We start from the raw sequence: 21,952 nt of genomic DNA, 5'->3' as shown, positions 1-21,952 counted from the left end.
ATTTGACTGTCACTATAAACGGAAAGCTCCACAAAAATTTGAGTAGGCAGTATTTTGCACTAAACGCTATTATCACGATTTTTTGTTGGTCATTTTCTACTTTTGAGAGTTCACGTAGTACACAAGAAAAATTATTTGCCGATTGATTGTCCCAACAAAAAAATTAACTTCAATATACCTTAGATTTTTAAAAATCATCAAATATTTTAATAGACGATGGTAATCATCACCGGGTACCAGTAAAATGTGCCTACATTTCGAATATGCATCCATCAGGTGGCGATTAGTACTATATTCTACTCTTGAAACACATAGCAAATTAAACTTTTATGGTTGAAAAATTTTATCCTTCACAGTTCTTACTACTTACTAGTTACTACACAAGGTAAGGAGTATCAACAAGTGACAGACGGCTTCATGTATTTGTACATTCTTAAATATACATGACTAGAAATAAATACGAATTTAACCGTGTAGTATCAGTAAATAAAAAATTTAATGTTAATTCAACTAATTGCATTCATGCTGTTATCTTAAGCTAACTTATGTGCAATTGAACAGTGCGAAATCCTTATAAAGGAGCAAAATGCAATATGCTTCGTCATACAATAAAACCAGTGTTTCTTGTAGTAATCAGAAAGATTCCCGTAACACGATCAATTACAGAATTAATACTAGGGATATGTTTAGCGATTAAAAGATTGAGGGTCGAATATATAAATGTATGGATGAAAAATTATAGCTATGAGTTAAATAAGGTTTGTGTTCTAGAATAACAAGAAATTATAGAATTACCATACTTGTGTCTAGTTTTCTAGATAAATTCGACTATTCGCTATCTACTTCTTTTCTATGGTTTCGCTTTATCATAGGAAATAGCGCCCATAAAGCAGTCCCCAATATCAGTATAATTCCAAATGCTAGAAATATTGGTTTGTATGAACCAATTTGTTCGAAAATGACACCACAAAGCGGTGGTCCAATCAGCTGAAGCACACCATTGACAAACAAGGAAATCCCATAAGACGATGTTAATTTCTCAGTGCCAAGCATATCCGCTAAAATCACAGTTGTTATTCCAATATACATTCCTGACGAAAGTCCAAATAATGCACAAAAAAATGATAGCATTGTGTAACTGGTGGCCATAGGCAGTAAAGCTAAGGCAATACCGCTCAATCCAAGTCCACCCACAAAATAGTAATACTTTGGTACAAAATCGATATCTGATAAGGATGATCCACCTATGCGTCCAACCAAATCTAAGGCAGAAACAACGGACAGTAATAGAGCTGACATATTTTTATCAAAGCCTTGCGATATTGCATATGATGGTAATAATATCATAAAATTAGTATTACTTATTGCAGAGGTGGAGTTTGAAATGAGAATAAGTAAGTAGATTGGATCTTTCAAAACGCTAAAATCAAAGAAATTTTGTTTATCTTCCAATGCTGCTTCATTCTCTGAGTGATCACTGTTAGATTGTTTTGCTTGTTCTAGATCTGAAGCTGCGGTATGTTTCCTCTTAGATGAATGTGTTTTGAAAAGGCACTTGAACATTCCAGGAACATTTAATCTTTGGTTTAAAGCTATAGTTCCCATTTCAGAAACAATGCTATGTTGACGAGAGACACGATAATTTTCATAGTTTCGACAGCTGTGTCGCATTGAACTATTTCTACTTATGTGTGGTGTATTGGGACAAGCACTGTTCACACTCTTACCAGTCACAATATTATCTTTAGGTTCTACTTCGGAATTATCAAATGCTGTATTGATGATTCCATTTGTAGCAATATCAGAACTTTCGTTAACTTTTACATCATCTTTTTCGTCTAATCCTTCGCTTCTTTCGTCAATGAATGACGAGTTTTGAACTCCTTCTAGTGCTTGAGTCAAATTCAGCAAATGCAAATTTCCAGAAATTGATTTATCAATTTCATTGGTCGATTTTAAGCTTTCTTCTTTTAAAATGTCATTTGATTTCTTATTACTGGGCATTTCGTCTAGAGTCAATGCCTCATTATCCACTCCATCGTCTGGCGTAATAGGAACTCTTATCATGTGCTGTTCAACAGGGTGATATAACAGAGCACAAATCCATGTGTTTAATGTGAGACCACCCATCAGTAACACAGCTCCTCTGAAAAGATAAGATTTATTATTTGAAAGATAATACTTATCAGATTCGGAAAATCAAAACTTTGTGAATAGTTGAAAGAAGAAAAGCCTTCATTAAAGGAACTCATATGAATGAGCAGCTTGCAATAATTTTTTTGAAACAAGCAAGCAGCAAAATATCATTCGAAATGTTTAGGCAAAGAAATTCTCAAGTATAAGTGACACGTTGTTAGACCAAATTAGATAGCAGGATTTTAACAATGACAGATTTTATTATTCGCTAAATAATTCTCTTACCTGTATCCAAAATGATCAAGTAGGTACTGTAGGAAAGGTGGTAAAACAATAGTCCCAATAGCACTGCCGGATATACAGAGCCCAGTAGCAAATCCCCGTAATCTTTCAAAGTAAGCGGTGACTATGTATACTGTTGGAGGAAATGATAAGCCTGCTCCAATGCCAACCATCACTCCATAACTGAAACAAAAAACAATGCACAGTAATGACGTTGAATGACGTGAATAAAAAATAATACCAGTTTATACAGCTATATATTTGTATAACAATAATAACTCAATTTACCTGAGATAAAGATAACTGACGGAATTTGCGAAATAACTCAGCATCATTCCTCCTGCAGCAAATGTACCACCAATAAGAGTAACAGTTCGGTAAGAATATTTCATCGACAGAATGCTTGATAATGGACCTAGAAAGTATACAATGAAATTGAAACAACAGGCGTAAATTCAATATAAATATTGCTCACGGATGTTTAAATTGAGAGGCACCAAATGTTCATATTATTAAAATTAGCAAAATTTTGGATCGTAGTTGGTTTTTATTAGCTAAAACATACCTAAAAAACTATATAAAAAATAGCAGAGTGCTGGCATCCATGACGCTGCTGTAGGTGATGCTTTGAAAACTTGCAAAAATTCTACGAATAGCACACCGAACGACTTCACAGTTCCAGGGATAAGAAAGTTAACAGTTAAGGCTGAGAATAAAACGACCCAGCCCCAGCCTCCATCAGGGGGTACCAGCGTTGTTTTTTTTGCTTTTACTGCCATATTATAGTCAATTAGAAAATCTGCAAATTAATTACATGTATTGAAAATGTATTAATAGTTAAAACAAACCCTACGTGTGGTTGTGCCTGCACATTATGAATAACCAGAAAGGACACATTTCTGTTCGCAGAATTTACAATACTTGTGAAAGTCTCAATTTCTACAAGTAAGAAGCGGGCTTGGGAACTTTCAGTTTTCGAACTTGTTTCGAGTTGAAATACTGATAGCAATAATAAGAGTAGTAATAATAATTATAACAACAACAGCAATAACAATGTTATTATTTCATTCGAACTTTGAAAACCCAATGTTAAATTCGTGATCAGCGTCCCAAGTACTTTCTAGTATCAACTTTCATAAGAATTCACATGTTTTTAATTTTTTTTCACTATATTGAATACGCCAAATTCAAATTTTGCAAATCTGATCTTAGATGAATGATAAGCGACTCTAAAAACCTTGTGGTGCCAATTTTCATTTGAATCCGTTCATCCGTTCTCAAGATATCATTTTTATTTTATTTCTCAGAAATTTAGTTTTTTCAATAGTTTGAAAAGTACTGAGCTGATCAAGGCCAAAATCATTAGAATCCGGTAACGCGTTCTCGAGACATCGCCGGACAAAAAAATTGATATATGCATACATACATACACACATACATACCTACTGAAAATGTTCGTATGTTAAATCATACAATCTTTTGTAATGTATTATATGATTTCTTATATATTTTATCAAATTTACGTGGTAAATCATGTAATAAATTACGTGCTGAATTCTTGCAAAACATTTTATGATTTAACGCATAAACATTTTTAATAGGGAAACAAAAGCAGAAAATTTTCCACGATATAATAACCCATGCTTTCATACTAATCTTTTACCTTGACGTCTTGTTCCCTGTTTATTATCAGTTAATTATTTTCAATTCACACGAATTTCTCTGTATCGTTAATCATACTATATACATTAACACGTCTGTCACTATTCAATTTACACTGAACACAAAACAACAACAAACAGGATAGCTCAATATGGAAATTTGGAAAGACTTGAGGCCAGCTTGAGATACAAATTTGGATGGCAATAAATACAAATAGAGTCATATCTTTCAATAGTTCAGAGTTCGGGAATTTTTCCACGAATCGGTGTTACGCCACTATACATATGTATGAGGTTCTCCGGTGAGACTTCTGAAGTTACCTTTCAATGGTTACGATCACTCTTACAGTTCGAAATAAATATAAACTTCGGATGGCAGAACGATTGAGAAGTAGTTATACAAAATCCATGCACAAAATCCAAAAAACAATTTACGCATAAAACTATGGAGAAGCGGAACTATTGAAAGGTCAGACTGTGCAAGTATTAATATTACAAAAACATTATAATAGTACCACATCAATATTACAGTAATGTTAGAAGTATAAAGCACAACATCAGGAAAATGACTAATTCCGTCTTTGAATTTGGATGAAAATATTTTTTAAGTTACCTTCTTTTAAAAGTTACCTTCTACCTCTAAACGAGCATGCTTAGAATTCAAAATTACGCGAATTAAATACTATTTATGGCGAACATGTCATACGAGGCCGTCATTCGAGGAACATTAAAAAAAAAATATATACATATATTTTGATTCATATTCAAGCCACATATAGTGTAGACTACTTATATGTAACATAAAGTGACTGGTTTCCATCATAACAGACCATTTTAGAACAAAATTATAAACTTTTAACAGCTGTAATTACTATTGTATACAATGAAATAACCATAATTGTAACTTTTCAATATGTTTGCTAAGAAAATCTATTATTTTCGATCATTACTTAAGAAAAAACCCTCAACTTTGGTGTAAATTCGCATCCTCAACTTTTTTCTTACGAGAATTTATCATTATCCATGATTTGGGGGTGCTAATTTATATGCAAGTTGGAGTTTTATTCCGTGAGGGTACTTTCGTATACGATCAGGCGATCACGAAATGATATTAACATTCCCGAAATGACAAAACACCTCCAGTCATATACTTTTCAAAATATTAAACGCGTGAATGTCAATCAAAACATTTATTAAACTTCAATTTAACTCAACATTGAAAATTCTAAAAAAAAAATCAACATTTTCGTTTATTAAGTAGATAATATTTATTTGCGTTCCCGTAATGATGCCGTGTTGATGTACGGTGATTATACCTGAACCAGAAGGTATGTACTTACCACTCAAATTTTTATCACTTTAACAAAAAAAAAAAAAAAGAACACTTGACAGCCGTTTACACCGAAATACATATTTCAAATGTTTGCACGCAAATTCGATTATGTCTGCGTTCAGTGAAATGATACATAAAGTCGCAGCAAAACTTTGAAATAAATTAGTAAATGAAATGCTACTGTGTTGTCAAGGAAAATTGAAGATATTATTTAATAGATCATGTATTAAGTTTACAAAAAGGTTTAAAGCGTTGAATATTAATTACTTTACGTTACGTTTCAGCTGGTATATGTAGTGGATTAGTTATACTGGATTCGAAATGACGTTTACTTATAGGTTCTTTACAAAAAAAAATCTATAATCCATAACTCAACGTGTACTGTTGATCTAATGTTAAAACATAAGTAATATAAATAATTTGTAGTCAATTATTTTTATAAAATATGATAATCCAACACTATAACAGTGTCAGTAGTAAATTCGCCACCTTCGTGATTTGTGCCTTAAACATGTTCGACTGACAATGTAACTAAATTATTTGGGACTGGAAGAACTGTCTGCGAAATTATGTGTTGGTGAGTACACCGATGTTTGTCAAATGACGGACTATGTAGGTAAATATATCTAAATAAAAAAAACTTATTGTAATCTAATTAGATGGGTTGTCACATACCTGGTCGTAAGCTGAAGTACCATAAGCAATATGTTATCAAACAGTATCCAACGATCGTTTCAAGTTGTCCTCTATACCTTCAACAACCTCGTTCTAAGTGGGAAGTTTGTTTATCTTTTAGTAGGTACAAACATGACGCTGCTAGCAAAAGTCACTCTGATTGACCATACTTCCAGTACCTGGACAGTGGTTTCAGTATATGATGTAGAATTCAACTTTCATAAATGTAATAGAAAGCCTTTAACCATAGAGTCGGAACTTAATCTGAGTAAGTTAATGTAATATTTCTTAGATAATATTTTGTATTTTCATTGACATACTATCGGTAGTATACCGCATGGTGAAGTAAATTTTGAGAATCCACCGTCTGAGTGTTTTGGTAAAAATTTTTTCACAAAAGTTTGCAAAGCCTAATTTGCTTTATGATGTATGAGTAAGTGAAAATTTTTGTTTTAGTTTCAATACCGTGACTCTATGCTCAACAACAATGCTCCACAAACTGATGTTGATTTCTCATTTCAATAACTACCAGCAGCAAAATTTTGCAACTATGATACCATCAGTGATATAAAAAAAGAAGTAACAACAGTATACCAGGAAACTCATTAGGCTTTAACTAAACTACTTCAACTTCGGTTGCAGCAAATATTGGAGCCAGTAAGGCTACTTGTAATTGATCAATTTACTCTGTTTGTTCAGAATACATGCGCCTATCGAATGACTGTAACAAAAACTAATCCTGAGGCACATCTAACACAAACAATTGTGAAATCTTTGAACTACTTGCTAGACTCAGAGACATCATTTTGAAAATTGAAATAATTGCCAGAATTACATAACGAAAAACAGTAGTAAATTATTCTGTTATTTTAGGAGTAGTGCAATGCACAAAAGCAAAAAAAATTTACAAACTGATACACAATACTGTATTTTGCTAATAAATTTGCTACCGTTAATTTATTTAGTCTACTGCAATAGTAAGTGGTAGAGGCGAGCAAGGAAGTGTGCACTGACCTGGAGTTTCGATGCAGTGTCTGAAGAGGAAGGTTCGCCGCAGCACTCTGCAGGCAGTGGATTGGGAAGGTTTGCTGAAGGGTGGGAGATTCTTCTTCAGGTAACAACTACCGATGAACCATTCCACTACCAAGTTCTTAACAAGGCTTCCAAGCGTCAGTTCGTATCCCTTTCACACTACTCTGCTTTGTCGGTTTACAGAGAACAGCCCAGTCTTGAACTTCAGTAACCAATATTGGCCAGCATGGTCACATATATCATCTATCTATTGTGTTTACCCAAGAGGGTGATTGCTTGTCTTCCTATGTGCCACTGCTGCAATGTACTTCACCTTTATGCTTGCCGGAGGGGGTGCATGAGGCACCTGCAGGCTTTACTTACCGTTTGCACATCTAAGTCGCACCCACACAGTCTGGTAATTTTTTTGCTTCATTTAATGATAGCTTCACCATGTAATAATATTGCCTGACAATCCCACAATGCTTGTGTGACTCTTTGTATATTTATTTAAGTGATTGTATCTGATAGATCTTTATGCTCTCTAATGCATTTCCATTTCGTCATTTTGATATTTTTGGTGATAAAATTTTTTCATACAGCGTCAGATTGTTTTGTTGTCTCAGGTTACCATATTTATTACAGTCATAAACTCATTGCCGCTTTATGTACACCAATGACTGTATTCAGCGGATCTAACGTAACAGTAATAGCTTCTCCTAACAAATTATTTATTATTTGTGCAGCCTTCAAACGTCATTTCCTCGCACTTGCCTTGTATTTTTAAAAAAAAATTTTTTATAAAATATTGCTTCCTCCATATTCGAAAGAATTTGTAATTTTACGACTACAACAGATTTAATTCTAATGACTTATCAATTTCATTCTCAAGAATAATTACTTGAGCTTCTCAAATTATCCATCATTTCATCTAAATAGATGTTCAGAATTTTACCCAGTTCACAATCAAACCACTGAATAAGGATCAGGTTTTCCTAGAATGGGTTGAAAACTTTTTGCAAGCACCATGCTTTCTATTTATAGAACTTAACTGCCTTAAGTCGTTTCTAAATTTACATAAAGTGTATCAAAGATTAGAGTCTTGTAAAAAGGGTAGGCCAAAAAGACTGGCCTGACGGGTTGTTTACTGCTCTTCCCAGCCAGGTAGTAAACTATTTTTTCATGGACTATTTTGTTTTGATGCGTTAGCCTTGCATGGCATGTAGTCTTGGGGTGAGCCCTACCTGGCGGGAGGCGGAGGCTCTCTCTGTTCAACAACCACTTTGCAATGTGGCTGAGAGCTGGTTCCCATGCCATCTCTATCGTTGCATTAACTATTTTTAAGAAACCAAACTGGTTTGATGAAAATAGCTTGCCTGTTTGAGCAAGAGTTTAGTAAGTGAGGCAACTGTGAGCATGTGTGTGAGTGCGTGTGGTGGCAAGAAACAGCCTTAAAGGCTGTTGGTTTTATTTTCCATTTATCACAGTATAGCTTGGCGCTGTTATACTCGCTACTACGAATATGAAAGATCTTACGTTACATTTGAGGGCAATGGCAGATTATATATACACTTGTATGAAAAATCTGAAATCAGGATTTCATTATTGATACCCACACCGCTACATCCACGTATGCGAGCGTATAATGAATTTCACCATTTAAGCGTGCCATGCTTGCATCAGAAAGTTGGGGAAATTGATTCAGGAAATGATAGTATTAGCTAATGACGAGAGACCAATGAAATCAATGTTTCATCAATTGTGTTTTAAAATACTAGTAAATCTACTATTCATATTGTTGCGTATCTATCTATGCATTACACGTTTTTTGCTCTAAACTTTTAGAATAAAAATTTATCAATATCATCAAAAACTAACAGTGTTCTGAGCAGAATATTCAAATCAAATTGTGTTAGTACTAAATTAAAAGCCTGATAAAATCACGTTATTTTAAGATATTTAGTACGTGTTATAGGAAATCCTTTTGAGACACTAATAAAATTTAATATGCGCTGCTGAAAGATCTCCTGACATCGATCGACAACAAACTAACAGAAATTCAATCCCACTCAGTATCGTAAACATTACATTTACATCATATTTTTCATTGTAATGGACTTTGAGAATCAGGTTTACATGACACATGTCGTGAATTCATTCACCGAAACTAATTACATGAAAGTAAATAATTGTTAATAATAAGTTGTACATGTAAAAGTTCTATTCATGGACCCGACCCCAAATACTCAATTTTCAACTTATTTCAGCTCAACTTTATCAAACTTCTCGAATTACGTATCTGCAAAGCTAACAATTGCCTTTGTCTTATCACTTATCTTCAATGCATTACTGAGTTCAGCATATATAATTAGTTATGTATACATGTAGGTCTAAATATATTTTACATCTATTGGCATTCAGATAAAGTTAATACAGTTTGTTATTAAATATTATCGTACAATATATTACTGTACCTATTAAAGAATAAAAATGTTGTTGATATGCTTGAGATTCGCCATTTCTAATGAGAACTTTCTATTTGAAACAATATTAAATCTGGACAAGATCACTCTATAACGTAGAATACTTCTCTAGATCACTCAAACTTATTCTAGGAAATTATATTGCGGGCTTCTTGTTTATGCCCCATTTAATACTCACCAGTTGCATTTTTTGCATCGTAGTCAATTTAATCACTAAAACAGGAATCAGTTCAGGGCTTAGAGACTTCATGCTACGTTTAAAATTAGATATTACCAATTCGTGTGATTGGCAGAAGACAGTTTGAACTTCCTCCAATACAGGATTATAATCATTGATTGCCATTCTGGTACGTTATACTTAACACTCTGAGGTTTATTACCGTGCATGTAAACTACCGATCAAACAGGATACCAGCATCCTCGCAAGAACCCGCAAACGATTCCTGATAAAGAGTGAGAAATAGTTGCTCAAATTTATACTCTCAAAAATTTACAAAGTAATATATGATAAATCAAACTACCGATAATTATTAACGCCTTGAGGATTTGGTCATTGTAATAAATAAAAGTTGTTATAAGGAAATGATGCAGTGAGTTGACAGAATAATTGCCGAGTTTCTAAGATGCAAGGAGTGAGGATGAACAGGAAAATCGCATTTACTAACTTTCACTAACTGCTTTTCAGATCATGCCTATTCACAGTCACCATTAGTCGTTAATTTGCGTCATAAGTACGAGTAAATTTCTTTGCTTAGAAGAAAACGACTAAAAAAGACATGCTTTATCACTTGGAAACCGAACTTCAAGTTGAATGTTAAAATAGCGAAAGATTGAAAGAAAATCACTATTTCAGTTTAACGGAATGAGCGTACAAATTTAAAAATGTATTGGACAACGAAACACTACAAATAGATATACGCAATCACGTAAATTTTTCCAAATTTATGTATAAATTTTTATGTATGAATTCATATTTCGGGTGGGGTAATAGTATTTTGGTCTAAAATCGTTTCCACAACAATTTTTATTCTAGTGCAAGTTAACTAGATTAAAATTAAAATAATCAAATAAACAAATTACATAATTAATATCGATATAGTTATATAATTACTAAAAAATAACATCAAATTGATAATGTTTACAATATAAATTTATCAATTTATTTATAATAATACCAATAAGGATTACACTGTAACTTTACACAGCTAAGCAAAATTACTTCACATCTCAAATGACATAAATGACCTATACAAATAATTATAGGCAAAACCTATTACCAAAATGAATAGAAAGGAACCACATTCTTCACAGCTCAATAGGGTTCGCTGGGTCCAATTCGAGGATGTCATATATATCTCGAATTATGTGAGTTCACGTATCTCAAGTGCAAAAAGGGCAACAGCCCTATTCTACATGGAATTCGTAGAAATTATCTCATTACTCGGTTTTTTGGTCAACAATAATGTAATGAAATAGGGCTGTTATGCCCATTTGTGCGTTTGAGATAAGTGGACTTGGATAATTCGATACATACAACAACGTCGAAATCGATCAGGACACCCCCTTGAACGCATCTTCTTATTATCATAACTTATAATGAATATGTATTTGCCTCAACTTTTCGTCTCATGTTCTAACACGGAAATACAAAAGAAGATTTTCTACCAATTGGATACAGAGAGTAATTTGGGAAATCCTATTCTTATTAAGTCAATGACAGGCAGTTTGGCTGTGCCGCCACTTACTAAAGTAACGTACAAAATTATCCTCGCATGATTTCTTGTTCAGCGATACTTCAATGTGAAATACCTGCTATACAATGCACAGGTAAAACCAGATAATTATTGAATTGAAGAGTTTACTGGACGGACAATCTGGAAATTATTTGACGTAACCTGACGTTTAACCATTGAATCAGAGCTTTCCCATATTTAAGATTTTGTAGTTTTCATAAAATTTTCAGAGAAAAACTGAGCAGGTAATCACGACAATATTAATTCTAGTCCACAAAGTGCTACAAGGACGAATTAGTGCTCCATGATTATGCCACCACCAGCTTCATCTGCTGATTTCAGCATACTGTGGTCATGGCAGAGAGATGATCAATTATATCATACGGCTAAATTTTAATACGATTCATTGATTTATGTAACTAAGGTGTATAAAAATAAAAGGTACACCAGAGAGAATAATATGATCATGATCTGAAATATATATATATATATATATATTCATATATATATATTTTTTTTATTATAAAGTTAATGCAGACATTATTATTGTATTATTCAGTTATTTCTGTCATTTAAGATATGATGTAAACTATGAACTATATCTACATAATAGTCTTAAATATGGAATAAATATTATACATCCTCCACCTTGTTCACCCTTTAAACACCATAAAGTGGCACATTTGAATTATGTATATCATTAATTTTTCGATAAACATAGGACTAAATCAATTTCGAAAGAAATGACCAGTCATATTTTCAACTAAAGTCCCTGCAATCTGGGGAGTATTTTGAAGTTATGATAAATCCATGTTCACATACCAAGCATCGTGGTATTCAAAGGGTTTAGTTCAAGTGGCTAAATAAAAAGATTACATTACCTTCACAAAGTCCGGCGAGCTGACACTCGCAATTCGCATGCCCACCTTGTTATGTATGTACGTTAGTAAATATTGCACTCACCATAGCACTGATTTAATTCTACATGAAGAGTACGAATACTATTCAAGTAAATCTTTACTTATAAGTTTATTTTTTTTACATACTTTTTTTTACGTCATTCTTCTTAGATTTTCCATTTTTCTGCCTCTTTCTCTTTATACACTCTTTCTTCTTCATCATACCATACCAGACCATAAAATCAGCTGAGATATTATACATCTCAATCTCTTACGATTGATCGTAGATTCTTTTCACTTTGTAGATTTACGTTCACTATTTATTATTTTTACCACTACCCTCATCCATCTCAATTATTTTTGCCATTATTTTTGTTATCTACACAGGTATTGATAGTGTAGTATATCAGATAAAATCAGTGCACATATACTATCAGTGGACAAAAATAGTTTTTAAATATGATAATCGAAATTGTTTGCAAATAAATTAAAAAATATTTATCCCAATCATTTATTTACCCATCAGTACCTATGAACTCACCATATGAAACAGAGTTTTACAGAGACTGAATGGAATTTAATGCTTACTGCAAATTTTCATGTCCATTGTTAGTAAAAGCTTTTTCTCTAGTTCTACTTGTAACTGCTGTTTCCCGTTTCAATAATAAATTTACATAGTACACAGGTATGGCTTTTACCACACTTGATAACCTGTTGCATTAATTGTTGGAATAACACAAAAGGTCAAGTGGAAGTTGCTGATGCATTGGTGCAACATAACAATACTCGTAAGTTGTGATAAATTCATTATGAGCAAATATCACAATAATATCCACATGTATTGTAAGATAATTACCAGAATCAACTCGCTCTGAGTATTAAAAAAAGACTATGTGAAATTAAGTCCTGATACTCATCGATGCAAAATATAATCAGATTCCATGGTCGCCACTAAAAATAGCCGAAAGAATTCCTCAACTTTTCCCTGACCAAATTATAATTTTTCCATGAATAAAATTCCAACTAAGACTGCCAATTCGAGTATCTATTAAATAAAGCTCTGATTCAATGGGTATTCTAAAACATGTTTATGATCTATTTAATGGTCTTGGAAGCGAGCGTGTAGGGAAAATATTGTTCTAAATAATAATTTATCATAAAATTGCTGGAAGAATAAAAAAATTCCCAACTTTTTCCTGAGTTCCCAATTTTCCCTGACTAGTGGCCACCATGGACTTTGTGTACATTGCTGGTCATAAATAGTCAGAGTACTGCCGTTATTTTCAGATTAACAATTGTTCATTGTGTTTATAAAAATTTTTTCATGGAGAACATTTAACCCAACTTGATTTTATGACGAGAGCTTTCATTTTTAGTATTAGTATGATTGTCTAATACTAACAGATGCTTGTAAAATAGTTTCATGAACAAATGGCTTTGTTCATTTATGTATTTAAAATGTGAAATTAAGAACTGTATTACGCAGCACAATGAAGATTTAGAGTCACATAAAAATGAAGAGCTAGCGATGTTGAGATAGTACATAAATGCTTTGGATATTTTCTCAAGTTTTCATGGAAGATTCTTCATTGAAACTATTAACTCGGAGGGGACCTCAAAACAGACGGATCATCCAACGAAGCTTCATCGTTACACTCACTTTTGACCGAGTTGCTGTTATTCATGATGCGAACAGAACTCACTATTATATCACTACTATTCTCGCACTGTTCGGAGTTTGCATTCAATATTCCAGGATGTTTCTTCATGTGGGTGGTCAAGTTTCCGCTGTGATAAAACTGCTTGCCACAAACTTTGCATTGAAACGGTTTTATTCCTGAATGTATCCTTTCGTGTATAGAAAGATTCCCACTGTGTCTAAATTCTTTCGCACAGTAGCTGCACTTGTATGGTTTAACTCCGGAATGAGTGCGTAAGTGCGTTGAGAGATTACCGCTATGGCTAAACATTTTTCCGCATATTTGACACGCGTATGGTCTTTCGCCTGAGTGTGTTCTCATGTGAATAGCCAGATTACCGCTGTGAGTAAAGCATTTTTCACATTGAGAGCATTTGTATGGCCTTTCGCCATTATGAGTCCTCATGTGAATGAACAAATTGCTCTTGTGGCCAAACTCCTTGAAACAAACTTCGCATTGACATTTCAACTTTTTCAAACTTCCAGCTCCTCCTGATGTCTTGGGTGGCCGTCCAGGACCATTATGTTTGACTGGCGAAGTGGAAGGAATTCCCAGCAGCGATTGATTTATACTTGGCTGCTGTTGACTAATTTGAGAAAGTTGACTCTGTTGAGCTTGTTGAGTAATGTTTGATTGATTTTGTTGAGTTGTTTGAGTTTCATTAGTAGCTTCTTGAGGATGCGGTGATACTTGAAACGGCATGTTGTGCTGTTGAAGGTAGCTAGATACTGCCAACTGAGGCATAGATTGCTGTAAAATAAAATATAAACATTGTACATGACTAGATGTTCTGTTTAAAAAATTGGAACAGATTCAGAACCCCCCTGATAATTCAAGAACTAATTATGTGTGTGTTTTGCAGTTGAGAATGAATGTAGCTGAATATGGTGAGTGTAAGAGATGAATGACTATAATGTGCTATGCTGCGAAATGGTGAGCCATTAATTATGGGTAGAAAATACTTATAAAGTCAAAAATCTTATTCTTACTTGCATGTAAAAGCAAATTGCATGTACATATGTAAATACACATTTGAAATGAAATATTATCTAAATGTTCTAAGGTGACCACTAAAGAATGGTCAAGCCATGCTTACATGCAAAGTGATAAGATAAGTTTCAACAAGCTTGGCAGCGTATCAAAAGAATTTCGGAACATCTGGAATGCTTGAAAAATGATGCCTAATACACAGAAATATGTAGCAGCGTACAAGTTGCTGACTGTTGGCATTCTTAGGTATACATAAAATGTAATTCCATGATTTTTTACATACAGATTTCATTTAGACATACCCAAGTGAAATGCCATTATTTATTTACAACCCAACCAACAATTTAAATCTAACCAATTATACTACATTTATTAACACAGTGTAAATAACAAGCCTGACAATTATATTCCGATTACTTAAAAAATACTTACACCCATCTGAGATAGATCTTGACGAGCCAATGAGTCACCCTTTGATGGTAAATCTATAGGTATTGGATTTTGATGCAATTGGGCTTGTCCCCAAAATTGCAATTGCTGACGACACATGTAATCCACATCCTGATTGGTAAATACTGGATAATCAGAATTACCTGGGATACCAGTATTACTACTCTGATTGGCGTCCTCCACTCCTGTATATTCCTGCTTTATTTGCACCGGACTAAACATCTATGAGGGATAAATGTAGAAAAAGATTATGTTCTTTAGATGGTCTACAGTACGAACACAGATTACACGGTATAAAATTTTGGAATCTATATAACAAACCAAGTAAGGAACAACTGATATAACATATTTGTTCGTGCGAAATTGATAGTTTAAATTCGGTCTTTCATTTGAGATCGAAAATTAATAAAAGAATAAATTTAAATAAAAATGTTCAATATTACAAACCCCTATGAAAGCATGAAAATGAAATGAAAAGGGCAAAATGAGAAGGAAAATCATTTGTGTTCTAAGTAGAGATAATTTTGGCGGTCCCTAGGATTTGTCTGTGGATGATGAGATTGACAAGATTCAGGAATCTTAGGTTGACTTTCTACAAAGTGGAAAAAGAGCTAGGAAATAAATAGAAATCTAGGTGAAAAGATATATTATTTGGTATGATACTCACATTGTACGTCTTTTCTGAAATACTGTATCTGGCTCTGCCCTCGGGCTTAGGACATCGCAAAACGAAAAGCTGTCGAAATAAAGTGTGTTAATTAGTCGTAAAAGTGATAACCTAAATATACTGATTTTTCAGTACTAGCTATTGTTGAGTTCATTGTTGACAATTGATTGGAAGGGTTATCTAAATCCACAAGTGGGTCAGATATCGCGAAAAAGATTGAGAAACCAGGAGTCGAGAGAACTTTTTTACGCAGGCCTGAAAAAAATCTTATGAAATGCAACCAAAGATGGCGAACCTTAATTTTCGTAATTATGTCGAACAAGGTCAGAAGGCACTAAAGCATATTGTGCGTTTACCTTCGTTATGAAAAAATCTTCCTCATTGTTTTCTCGATCGTTTTGAGACGTATCACTTCAGCTAAATTTGTTATTATTATACCATGATTATTATTTCTAAGCTTAAAACCACTCGGCAGACTGTACGCACCGGAAAACCGTCAACAATCATGAATGAATCGAGCTAAGAAAATTAATACTTCTGCGCATGGGTTGCGCAGGAAAATGGAAAATCTATTACGTCTTCGTGATAGCCAACAAATCAACTTGAAACAAAAAATTTATGAAATATAATGATGGTGAAAACTCATTGCTCATCTTATTTCGATGAGCTGCAGCCTTTTGGATTCACTGTAACATAGCTTGTAGCACATGAATCAATTTTACATGACATGAAAGTAGCACGGCAATCCAAACTCCGTTTTGACTAAGGTTGGCAATCTGGAAACTCTGTTAACATAAGGAATGGGTGGGGAAAGGGATTTTGTCGCTGCGATGTCAGGCCAGATGGTGACGGCGAATGGTAGCGACCGCGTAAAATGTGCAGGGAAAATATCCGTAAATCGTTGATCTTGTCCCTCACTGTCTCGCAGGCGTACCTATTAGCTGTAATGATTCGTTAGCTGAGTGTATCTCATCAGGGGCACGATTGTCGCTGAAAGCTGAAGGCTTGTAACTTTTTCCGATTATTGTTAAAAAGTGTCAATAATCATACTGAATATGTCAACTACCTTTCAAGCCCAAATTTCCTGCTTAGGGAGCAAAACTAAATACTTGGCAGAGCTTAAGAAGCCAGTTATCCGCCCCTTGATACAACGTAAGTTGACAAAGACAATCTGTTCCGATCATTAGGGGGTTATGCGTGAACTGACAGTTGCAATTGCGGTGGTTCGGAGCTCTTCTTCACTGCTTGCGACCCTTGCTTCTGTCGTTTAATTAGTACAGGGATACATACGTACCAGTAGCAAGATCGTAAAGAACGGAATATGAACCTATCCCGTCTCGTAAAAGTTCATACTTTATTGTAACAAAATATATGCAAACTTGAATTTTTAACTTTTAAATAATCATATGTCTCCATGTTTGTTAAAACCTTTTGGTTTTTTCAGTTGCTGTAAAATCGATTCAAAGAGATCACATTGAAGAAGGAGTTCTGGATAGAATATGTGAAAAGTATAATGTTTCTCAGGAAAATATTGACCAATGGTATAGTGCGGTTTTGAAAATTTTACACACACATCTGCGTTATCCATCGGGCTCTGTTAAACCTGCAGAATTTAAGGAATGTCTTCAAGATTTGAAGTAAATATATATATTAAATAAATTCTATTTTTCCTCATATATTCTGTTTAACTATCCAATCTTCTCTATGACAAAAAAAATAAAAATCTGCACCTCTCAGAATATACTAATTTAGCAATAAATCTAGTTTTAAATTCTATCGTGCTTATTAAAAAAATATATATTTCCTAGATTGTCACCTGATTGCATAGAAGATTTATCTACTGTGGTTTATGGCCAAAGAAGAGCGGTTCTAGTTAATGAATTACTATACATCACAAAGTTTTATCCACATATAAAATCCTGTCGATGGAGAATAGACATTAACATTTCCTCGAGGTAAGATGACACATTTTTTGCACTTATTATTCAAGATTATTTGAAATTAAAAAATGACAATGTGATCAAGTAACAGCATTTCACCATAAGCTGTAAAATTATCTTATTTATAATTATTTCTGTCCGTAGCGTCTTGTCGAGAATTATGGAACCAAGTATTATAATGGAATGGACATTAAGCTCAGGCGAGTGCAAAACGTTTGAATTATCTATGGCCAAATTTCATCAACTTAGACACGCAGTAGCCAGTCTTCTGAGAGAGATTCAAATGTTTGAACGACGCAATACATTAAAAAATTATTCTACTCCTAGTATAGAAATGAAATAAGTAACAAATAGTTGTAAATATATGCCCAGGGAAACAAGAATTGTAATATACAATATTACGAGTGCCATTACAAATGTGATACCAATTACAAAGAAAATATCGTTTTTATATGATAACCAAAACATTTTACTTGTGCATACTTTTGTAACAATAATAGCTGATACCATAGCGTAGTACATATAATATTCTTTATATAAGTATAACAGAAGAAGAAAAAGGATAAAATCTTTAATTGTTTATTTGTATTCTTGACTTGGAAAAAAATAAATTCACTCACTATAATTTATGTCAGAAAATGTCAAAGCTGTGTTATTTCAATACCGCGTAAATAATCATTGGCTTTCATGAATGAGTGAATTGTATGAATTGCCTGATTTTAAGTCACGATATTTTTATAGTTTTCATTATTTTAGTCTTTGATTACTGATTTGATTAAAATCCGCAGAGCTGTTACTCCTACTGTTGTCTTTATACTTCGGAGTAATGGTAGTTCTTTGGAGGGTTCGTACTCTTGGTAGACCTAAACTGACGAATTCATCCACAGCAGATGGTGCGCTACTCTGAAGAGGAAGAAAAAGTAAATTTCAATGTTTTATCAAAACGTCGTTTTTGCATCGTCTGTTTCCAGTTTCATTAGTAAGAATAAATTCTTGCAAAGTGTAATTAAAGAATAATATCAATTTAATGTTTTAAATTTCTGACTGAATAACGTCTTATGTGTAGAATCTGTTACATACAATAATGTATAGAAAGTCAGACACATAAAGTATTCTGCATACTTTTTGCACAAACAATTATCACTTGTTACTTATACAATATTACTCACTCTGTAAAATGTATCCCAAAAAGCAGTGACAGCTGTTTTGTCCAAGCTTGCTTGTTGGCGTAGTGTAGGTATGGAATATTTATCATCTCCACACCTTGCAATCAGTCCAACACTCACAGCACAGTTCAACTTTTCATTCAACTCTTTCTTTAGTGCTTTTGGATCACTATCTATAGGGTAACAGCGTCGCAAATGGCTGGCAATCAGGGCAGAACTAATGTACGCTCTTCTTGTTTGCAATTCTTTAACAACAATACGGATCATCTGCGGTGTAATAGGAACTGTGGCTCTCCAAGCTGAGTATTAGAGTGAAAATTATTATGTAGTTTATTTGATCACGTATAGTTTATCGACAATTTATCACACTTATGACAAAATATACTGGTAAAAAATGTCTCATACCTGATGCCATGTCCCTCTTCTGGTGACTATTTTTCCGTTTCTTTGCAGTATTGCGTTGTGATCTTGCAGACTTTTGTTTATAGGCTTCATTGTATTTTGTAAAGTTTAAGGGTTCTGAAAAATGGCTCGTCCACTCGACATCTGAGTGTGAAATGAAGGATATGATAAAAAACCACATAATTCGAATGAACAATAATTTTTCTTGATGTAACACCTGAACTTGAAGACTCGCAGAGGTTTTGAGTTGGCCGACTAGATTTCTTGGCAGCTATCTGTTTCCCTTCAGCAAATTCCAAAACTCTCTGATTTTTTTTATATCTATCTTTGGACATACCTATAGTATTTCCAAGCATTTGTGCCATACAATCGCTCTGAAAAAGTTAAAATTCTTTTATACACAGCTGAGTTTATAAAAAAATTGTATAAAGAATTAATAGTGTAACGGTAAGAGATGACAGAACAGAATCCAAAAGTCTCGTCTTCAGGAAGCAGGTTTTGTATGGTTGCCATGGAGATATGACAAACCTGCGATGATAGTTCAGCTTACTAATTATAGGAACTCTAGTTCAGCTCCCAAAGCAATTCCCACACAAAATAGAGATGTCTTTGTACCCATGTTGGTACCTAATTGCTACTTACCTGTTTCTTATATAAGACCGAACAGCTGATAAGGACCACAAGTGCGATCAAGCATTATAACATTGAAACATAAGTATTTGCAACATGCAAATTTATGCAACAAGTATGAATCGTCTGATAATCTATTAATCTATCGTTTCTCAATGTAATAATATTTCACATATACGAACCAAATATGTGCAAAAGTTATCCAAGCTATGAAATAATATGATAGCATCGTAAATAAATTTTCAACACATATCAAGTATAAGGTTTTTTTTATGATAGTACGGTATTTTGTATTTATTACAAATGCATTCATTTGCTGCATTACAAATTCAATAATAATCGCCGATGGATGAGAAAGACAAATCATACTGTCAGTCATATGCTATTCTGATAACAACAATGACATTATACCAATGATTTAATGTACAACAATAGGTACTCGATTTGCTGATGATTTTTTAAAAATATTTATGTGAACATATGATTCTGCACTCAATTTTTTTGTAACATCAAAGTGCATTAGTTATGGTGAAAAATGTATGGAAATGATTCGATTAACTTGCATCAATTCGAAATTATTGTTTATAATTATTTTACAAATACTGCTTCATTTTAATTCCATTTAAGAATAATGCATACATATTCATTAGTTGTATAACATTTTATTTAATCACGCCAAATACTTACATTTAATCCAAAATATGCAAATGAAAATGACATTAAACCAAAATGACGCTTCTGCAATGTGAGAATTATACTTCGAAATTTCGTAGAACGATTATTCCTAACGTAAACTAGTAATTACACAATTGTCCTTTTTATTTCTTGTGGCATAAAAATGAACCAGAATTTTCCAAGTATGTAGTAACGCATATTACATATTCAGACAAACTCCATTGTAGAATCAGGAGAAAATTAATTTGCGAAAATGATGCAGGCTACTCGATCACAAATTATACATGAAGAACAGAATTATGAAGGTGTTACATTGATGGAGAAGTACGATGTATAACTAGAGTTGTTGAGAATGATACAATAATAATCGTAAGAACGAGAATAAACGAAAGATTTAATAACTTTCAATAATATATTAACTATACTATATATATTTATATATATATACAAGGGTGAGGAGAGATGACTGTCCATATTGGAGATCTCATACTTGGAAAAAGAGAGCAGTTTTATTTCCCAGGAATTTTATAAGAATGTCGAATAAATATGGGGAATAACATGTTAAACAGTGCAATTAGAAAATGTAAATTTTTTCTGAGAAGATTGTATTTAGGAAACAGTAGACAGTTATGTTAGTTTAAACTTCACTTTAGAACAGTGACGGGTACTTGCAAACATCTATGAGTATTAATTGTCGCAACCCAATTTGTCAGCAATGAAAGAAGCATCTGTTGTCTTTTTAGTGTGCGTAATATTCCAGTTGCACAAAGTTATCTCGCTTTACCCTGTGTATACGAAAATGTATACAAATACATATATTTATAATAACTTTTTTCTTTTCTTTTTGCTTTTCCTTTTTTTTTTGTGTAAACATTTAAGGGGCAAAACATTGTGCACTCTCTTTATCAAATGTTATATAATAATAATATTAAGATATTTAACATCGAAAATCGGCAGAGACGATTCGACACGTAAAAGAAAATACATTTTTTCGCTATATACAAGAGTTGTGTGTTTCTCTGCCGACCCACTTTAATCTGGTGACACACTTGCACCACACAGAAACATCTTTCCTAAATTACGTTTGCTTTCTTCTTAAATATTTTTATGAACATACAC

The 21,952-nt window shown here is 33.3% G+C and overlaps 4 protein-coding genes and 1 long non-coding RNA gene across 11 annotated transcripts; 2 read left to right on the top strand and 3 right to left on the bottom strand.

Annotated features, from left to right (window-relative positions):
* Positions 1-255: 255 nt before the first annotated feature.
* Positions 256-6,225, bottom strand: LOC124409876 (monocarboxylate transporter 13-like). 5 transcript variants are annotated; one of them, XM_046887813.1, is made up of 6 exons: positions 5,420-5,570; positions 4,082-4,140; positions 2,984-3,217; positions 2,707-2,833; positions 2,422-2,601; positions 256-2,146 (listed from the first exon to the last, which is right to left on the bottom strand). In XM_046887813.1, the coding sequence occupies exons 3-6, from the start codon at positions 3,195-3,197 to the stop codon at positions 829-831; spliced, it is 1,839 nt and encodes a 612-aa protein (XP_046743769.1). In that variant the 5' UTR covers positions 3,198-3,217; positions 4,082-4,140; positions 5,420-5,570; the 3' UTR covers positions 256-828. The 5 variants fall into 5 exon arrangements, with proteins under 5 accessions (XP_046743769.1, XP_046743765.1, XP_046743766.1 ...); XM_046887809.1 differs by lacking the exons at positions 4,082-4,140; positions 5,420-5,570 and adding an exon at positions 6,088-6,225; XM_046887810.1 differs by lacking the exons at positions 4,082-4,140; positions 5,420-5,570 and adding an exon at positions 5,902-5,954.
* A 16-nt stretch (positions 6,226-6,241) lies between these two features.
* LOC124409891 lies at positions 6,242-7,439 on the top strand. The gene is made up of 3 exons (XR_006929549.1): positions 6,242-6,355; positions 6,544-7,201; positions 7,303-7,439. It is a non-coding gene; the product is annotated as an uncharacterized LOC124409891 (long non-coding RNA).
* Positions 7,440-13,343: 5,904 nt separating this feature from the next.
* LOC124409881 (zinc finger protein 180-like) lies at positions 13,344-16,554 on the bottom strand. 3 transcript variants are annotated; one of them, XM_046887820.1, is made up of 4 exons: positions 16,507-16,554; positions 16,021-16,089; positions 15,336-15,575; positions 13,344-14,663 (listed from the first exon to the last, which is right to left on the bottom strand). In XM_046887820.1, the coding sequence occupies exons 1-4, from the start codon at positions 16,525-16,527 to the stop codon at positions 13,812-13,814; spliced, it is 1,182 nt and encodes a 393-aa protein (XP_046743776.1). In that variant the 5' UTR covers positions 16,528-16,554; the 3' UTR covers positions 13,344-13,811. The 3 variants fall into 3 exon arrangements, with proteins under 3 accessions (XP_046743776.1, XP_046743778.1, XP_046743777.1); XM_046887822.1 differs by having other exon boundaries at positions 13,345-14,663; positions 16,316-16,550; XM_046887821.1 differs by having other exon boundaries at positions 13,346-14,663; positions 16,377-16,550.
* A 302-nt stretch (positions 16,555-16,856) lies between these two features.
* Positions 16,857-18,589, top strand: LOC124409886 (COMM domain-containing protein 5). The gene is made up of 4 exons (XM_046887829.1): positions 16,857-17,172; positions 17,465-17,657; positions 17,829-17,975; positions 18,105-18,589. The coding sequence occupies exons 1-4, from the start codon at positions 17,076-17,078 to the stop codon at positions 18,301-18,303; spliced, it is 636 nt and encodes a 211-aa protein (XP_046743785.1). The 5' UTR covers positions 16,857-17,075; the 3' UTR covers positions 18,304-18,589.
* Positions 18,590-18,676: 87 nt separating this feature from the next.
* On the bottom strand, positions 18,677-20,263 carry LOC124409887. Its single transcript, XM_046887830.1, has 3 exons — positions 19,532-20,263; positions 19,130-19,425; positions 18,677-18,863 (listed from the first exon to the last, which is right to left on the bottom strand). Exons 1-3 carry the CDS (start codon positions 19,707-19,709, stop codon positions 18,708-18,710), a joined length of 630 nt encoding a protein of 209 aa, XP_046743786.1. The 5' UTR covers positions 19,710-20,263; the 3' UTR covers positions 18,677-18,707.
* Positions 20,264-21,952: the final 1,689 nt, after the last annotated feature.

The sequence above is a fragment of the Diprion similis genome, chromosome 8 (genome assembly GCF_021155765.1).
Source record: "Diprion similis isolate iyDipSimi1 chromosome 8, iyDipSimi1.1, whole genome shotgun sequence".
NCBI lineage: Eukaryota > Metazoa > Arthropoda > Insecta > Hymenoptera > Diprionidae > Diprion > Diprion similis.
The sequence above is the reverse complement of the archived record's forward strand: the minus strand, read 5'-3'. Positions and strand labels throughout refer to the sequence as shown.

Excerpts from the sequence above, each read along its gene's own strand:
- LOC124409876 (XM_046887809.1), bottom strand. The coding sequence starts at position 3,197 with ATGGCAGTAAAAGCAAAAAAAACAACGCTGGTACCCCCTGATGGAGGC. Across the intron at positions 2,834-2,983 it reads TTTTTTATATAGTTTTTTAG|GTCCATTATCAAGCATTCTG; the intron begins GTATGTTTTAGC and ends TATACTTTCTAG. Across the intron at positions 2,147-2,421 it reads CTTGATCATTTTGGATACAG|AGGAGCTGTGTTACTGATGG; the intron begins GTAAGAGAATTA and ends TTATCTTTTCAG.
- LOC124409881 (XM_046887820.1), bottom strand. The coding sequence starts at position 16,527 with ATGATTGTTGACGGTTTTCCG. Across the intron at positions 16,090-16,506 it reads TGATTGTTGACGGTTTTCCG|CTTTTCGTTTTGCGATGTCC; the intron begins GTGCGTACAGTC and ends TTATTTCGACAG. Across the intron at positions 14,664-15,335 it reads AAGATCTATCTCAGATGGGT|CAATCTATGCCTCAGTTGGC; the intron begins GTAAGTATTTTT and ends TTTATTTTACAG.
- LOC124409886 (XM_046887829.1), top strand. The coding sequence starts at position 17,076 with ATGTCAACTACCTTTCAAGCCCAAATTTCCTGCTTAGGGAGCAAAACT. Across the intron at positions 17,658-17,828 it reads GAATGTCTTCAAGATTTGAA|ATTGTCACCTGATTGCATAG; the intron begins GTAAATATATAT and ends TATATTTCCTAG. Across the intron at positions 17,976-18,104 it reads GACATTAACATTTCCTCGAG|CGTCTTGTCGAGAATTATGG; the intron begins GTAAGATGACAC and ends TTCTGTCCGTAG.
- LOC124409887 (XM_046887830.1), bottom strand. The coding sequence starts at position 19,709 with ATGTGGTTTTTTATCATATCCTTCATTTCACACTCAGATGTCGAGTGG. Across the intron at positions 19,426-19,531 it reads GAAGAGGGACATGGCATCAG|CTTGGAGAGCCACAGTTCCT; the intron begins GTATGAGACATT and ends TCTAATACTCAG. Across the intron at positions 18,864-19,129 it reads TTTGGGATACATTTTACAGA|AGTAGCGCACCATCTGCTGT; the intron begins GTGAGTAATATT and ends CTTCCTCTTCAG.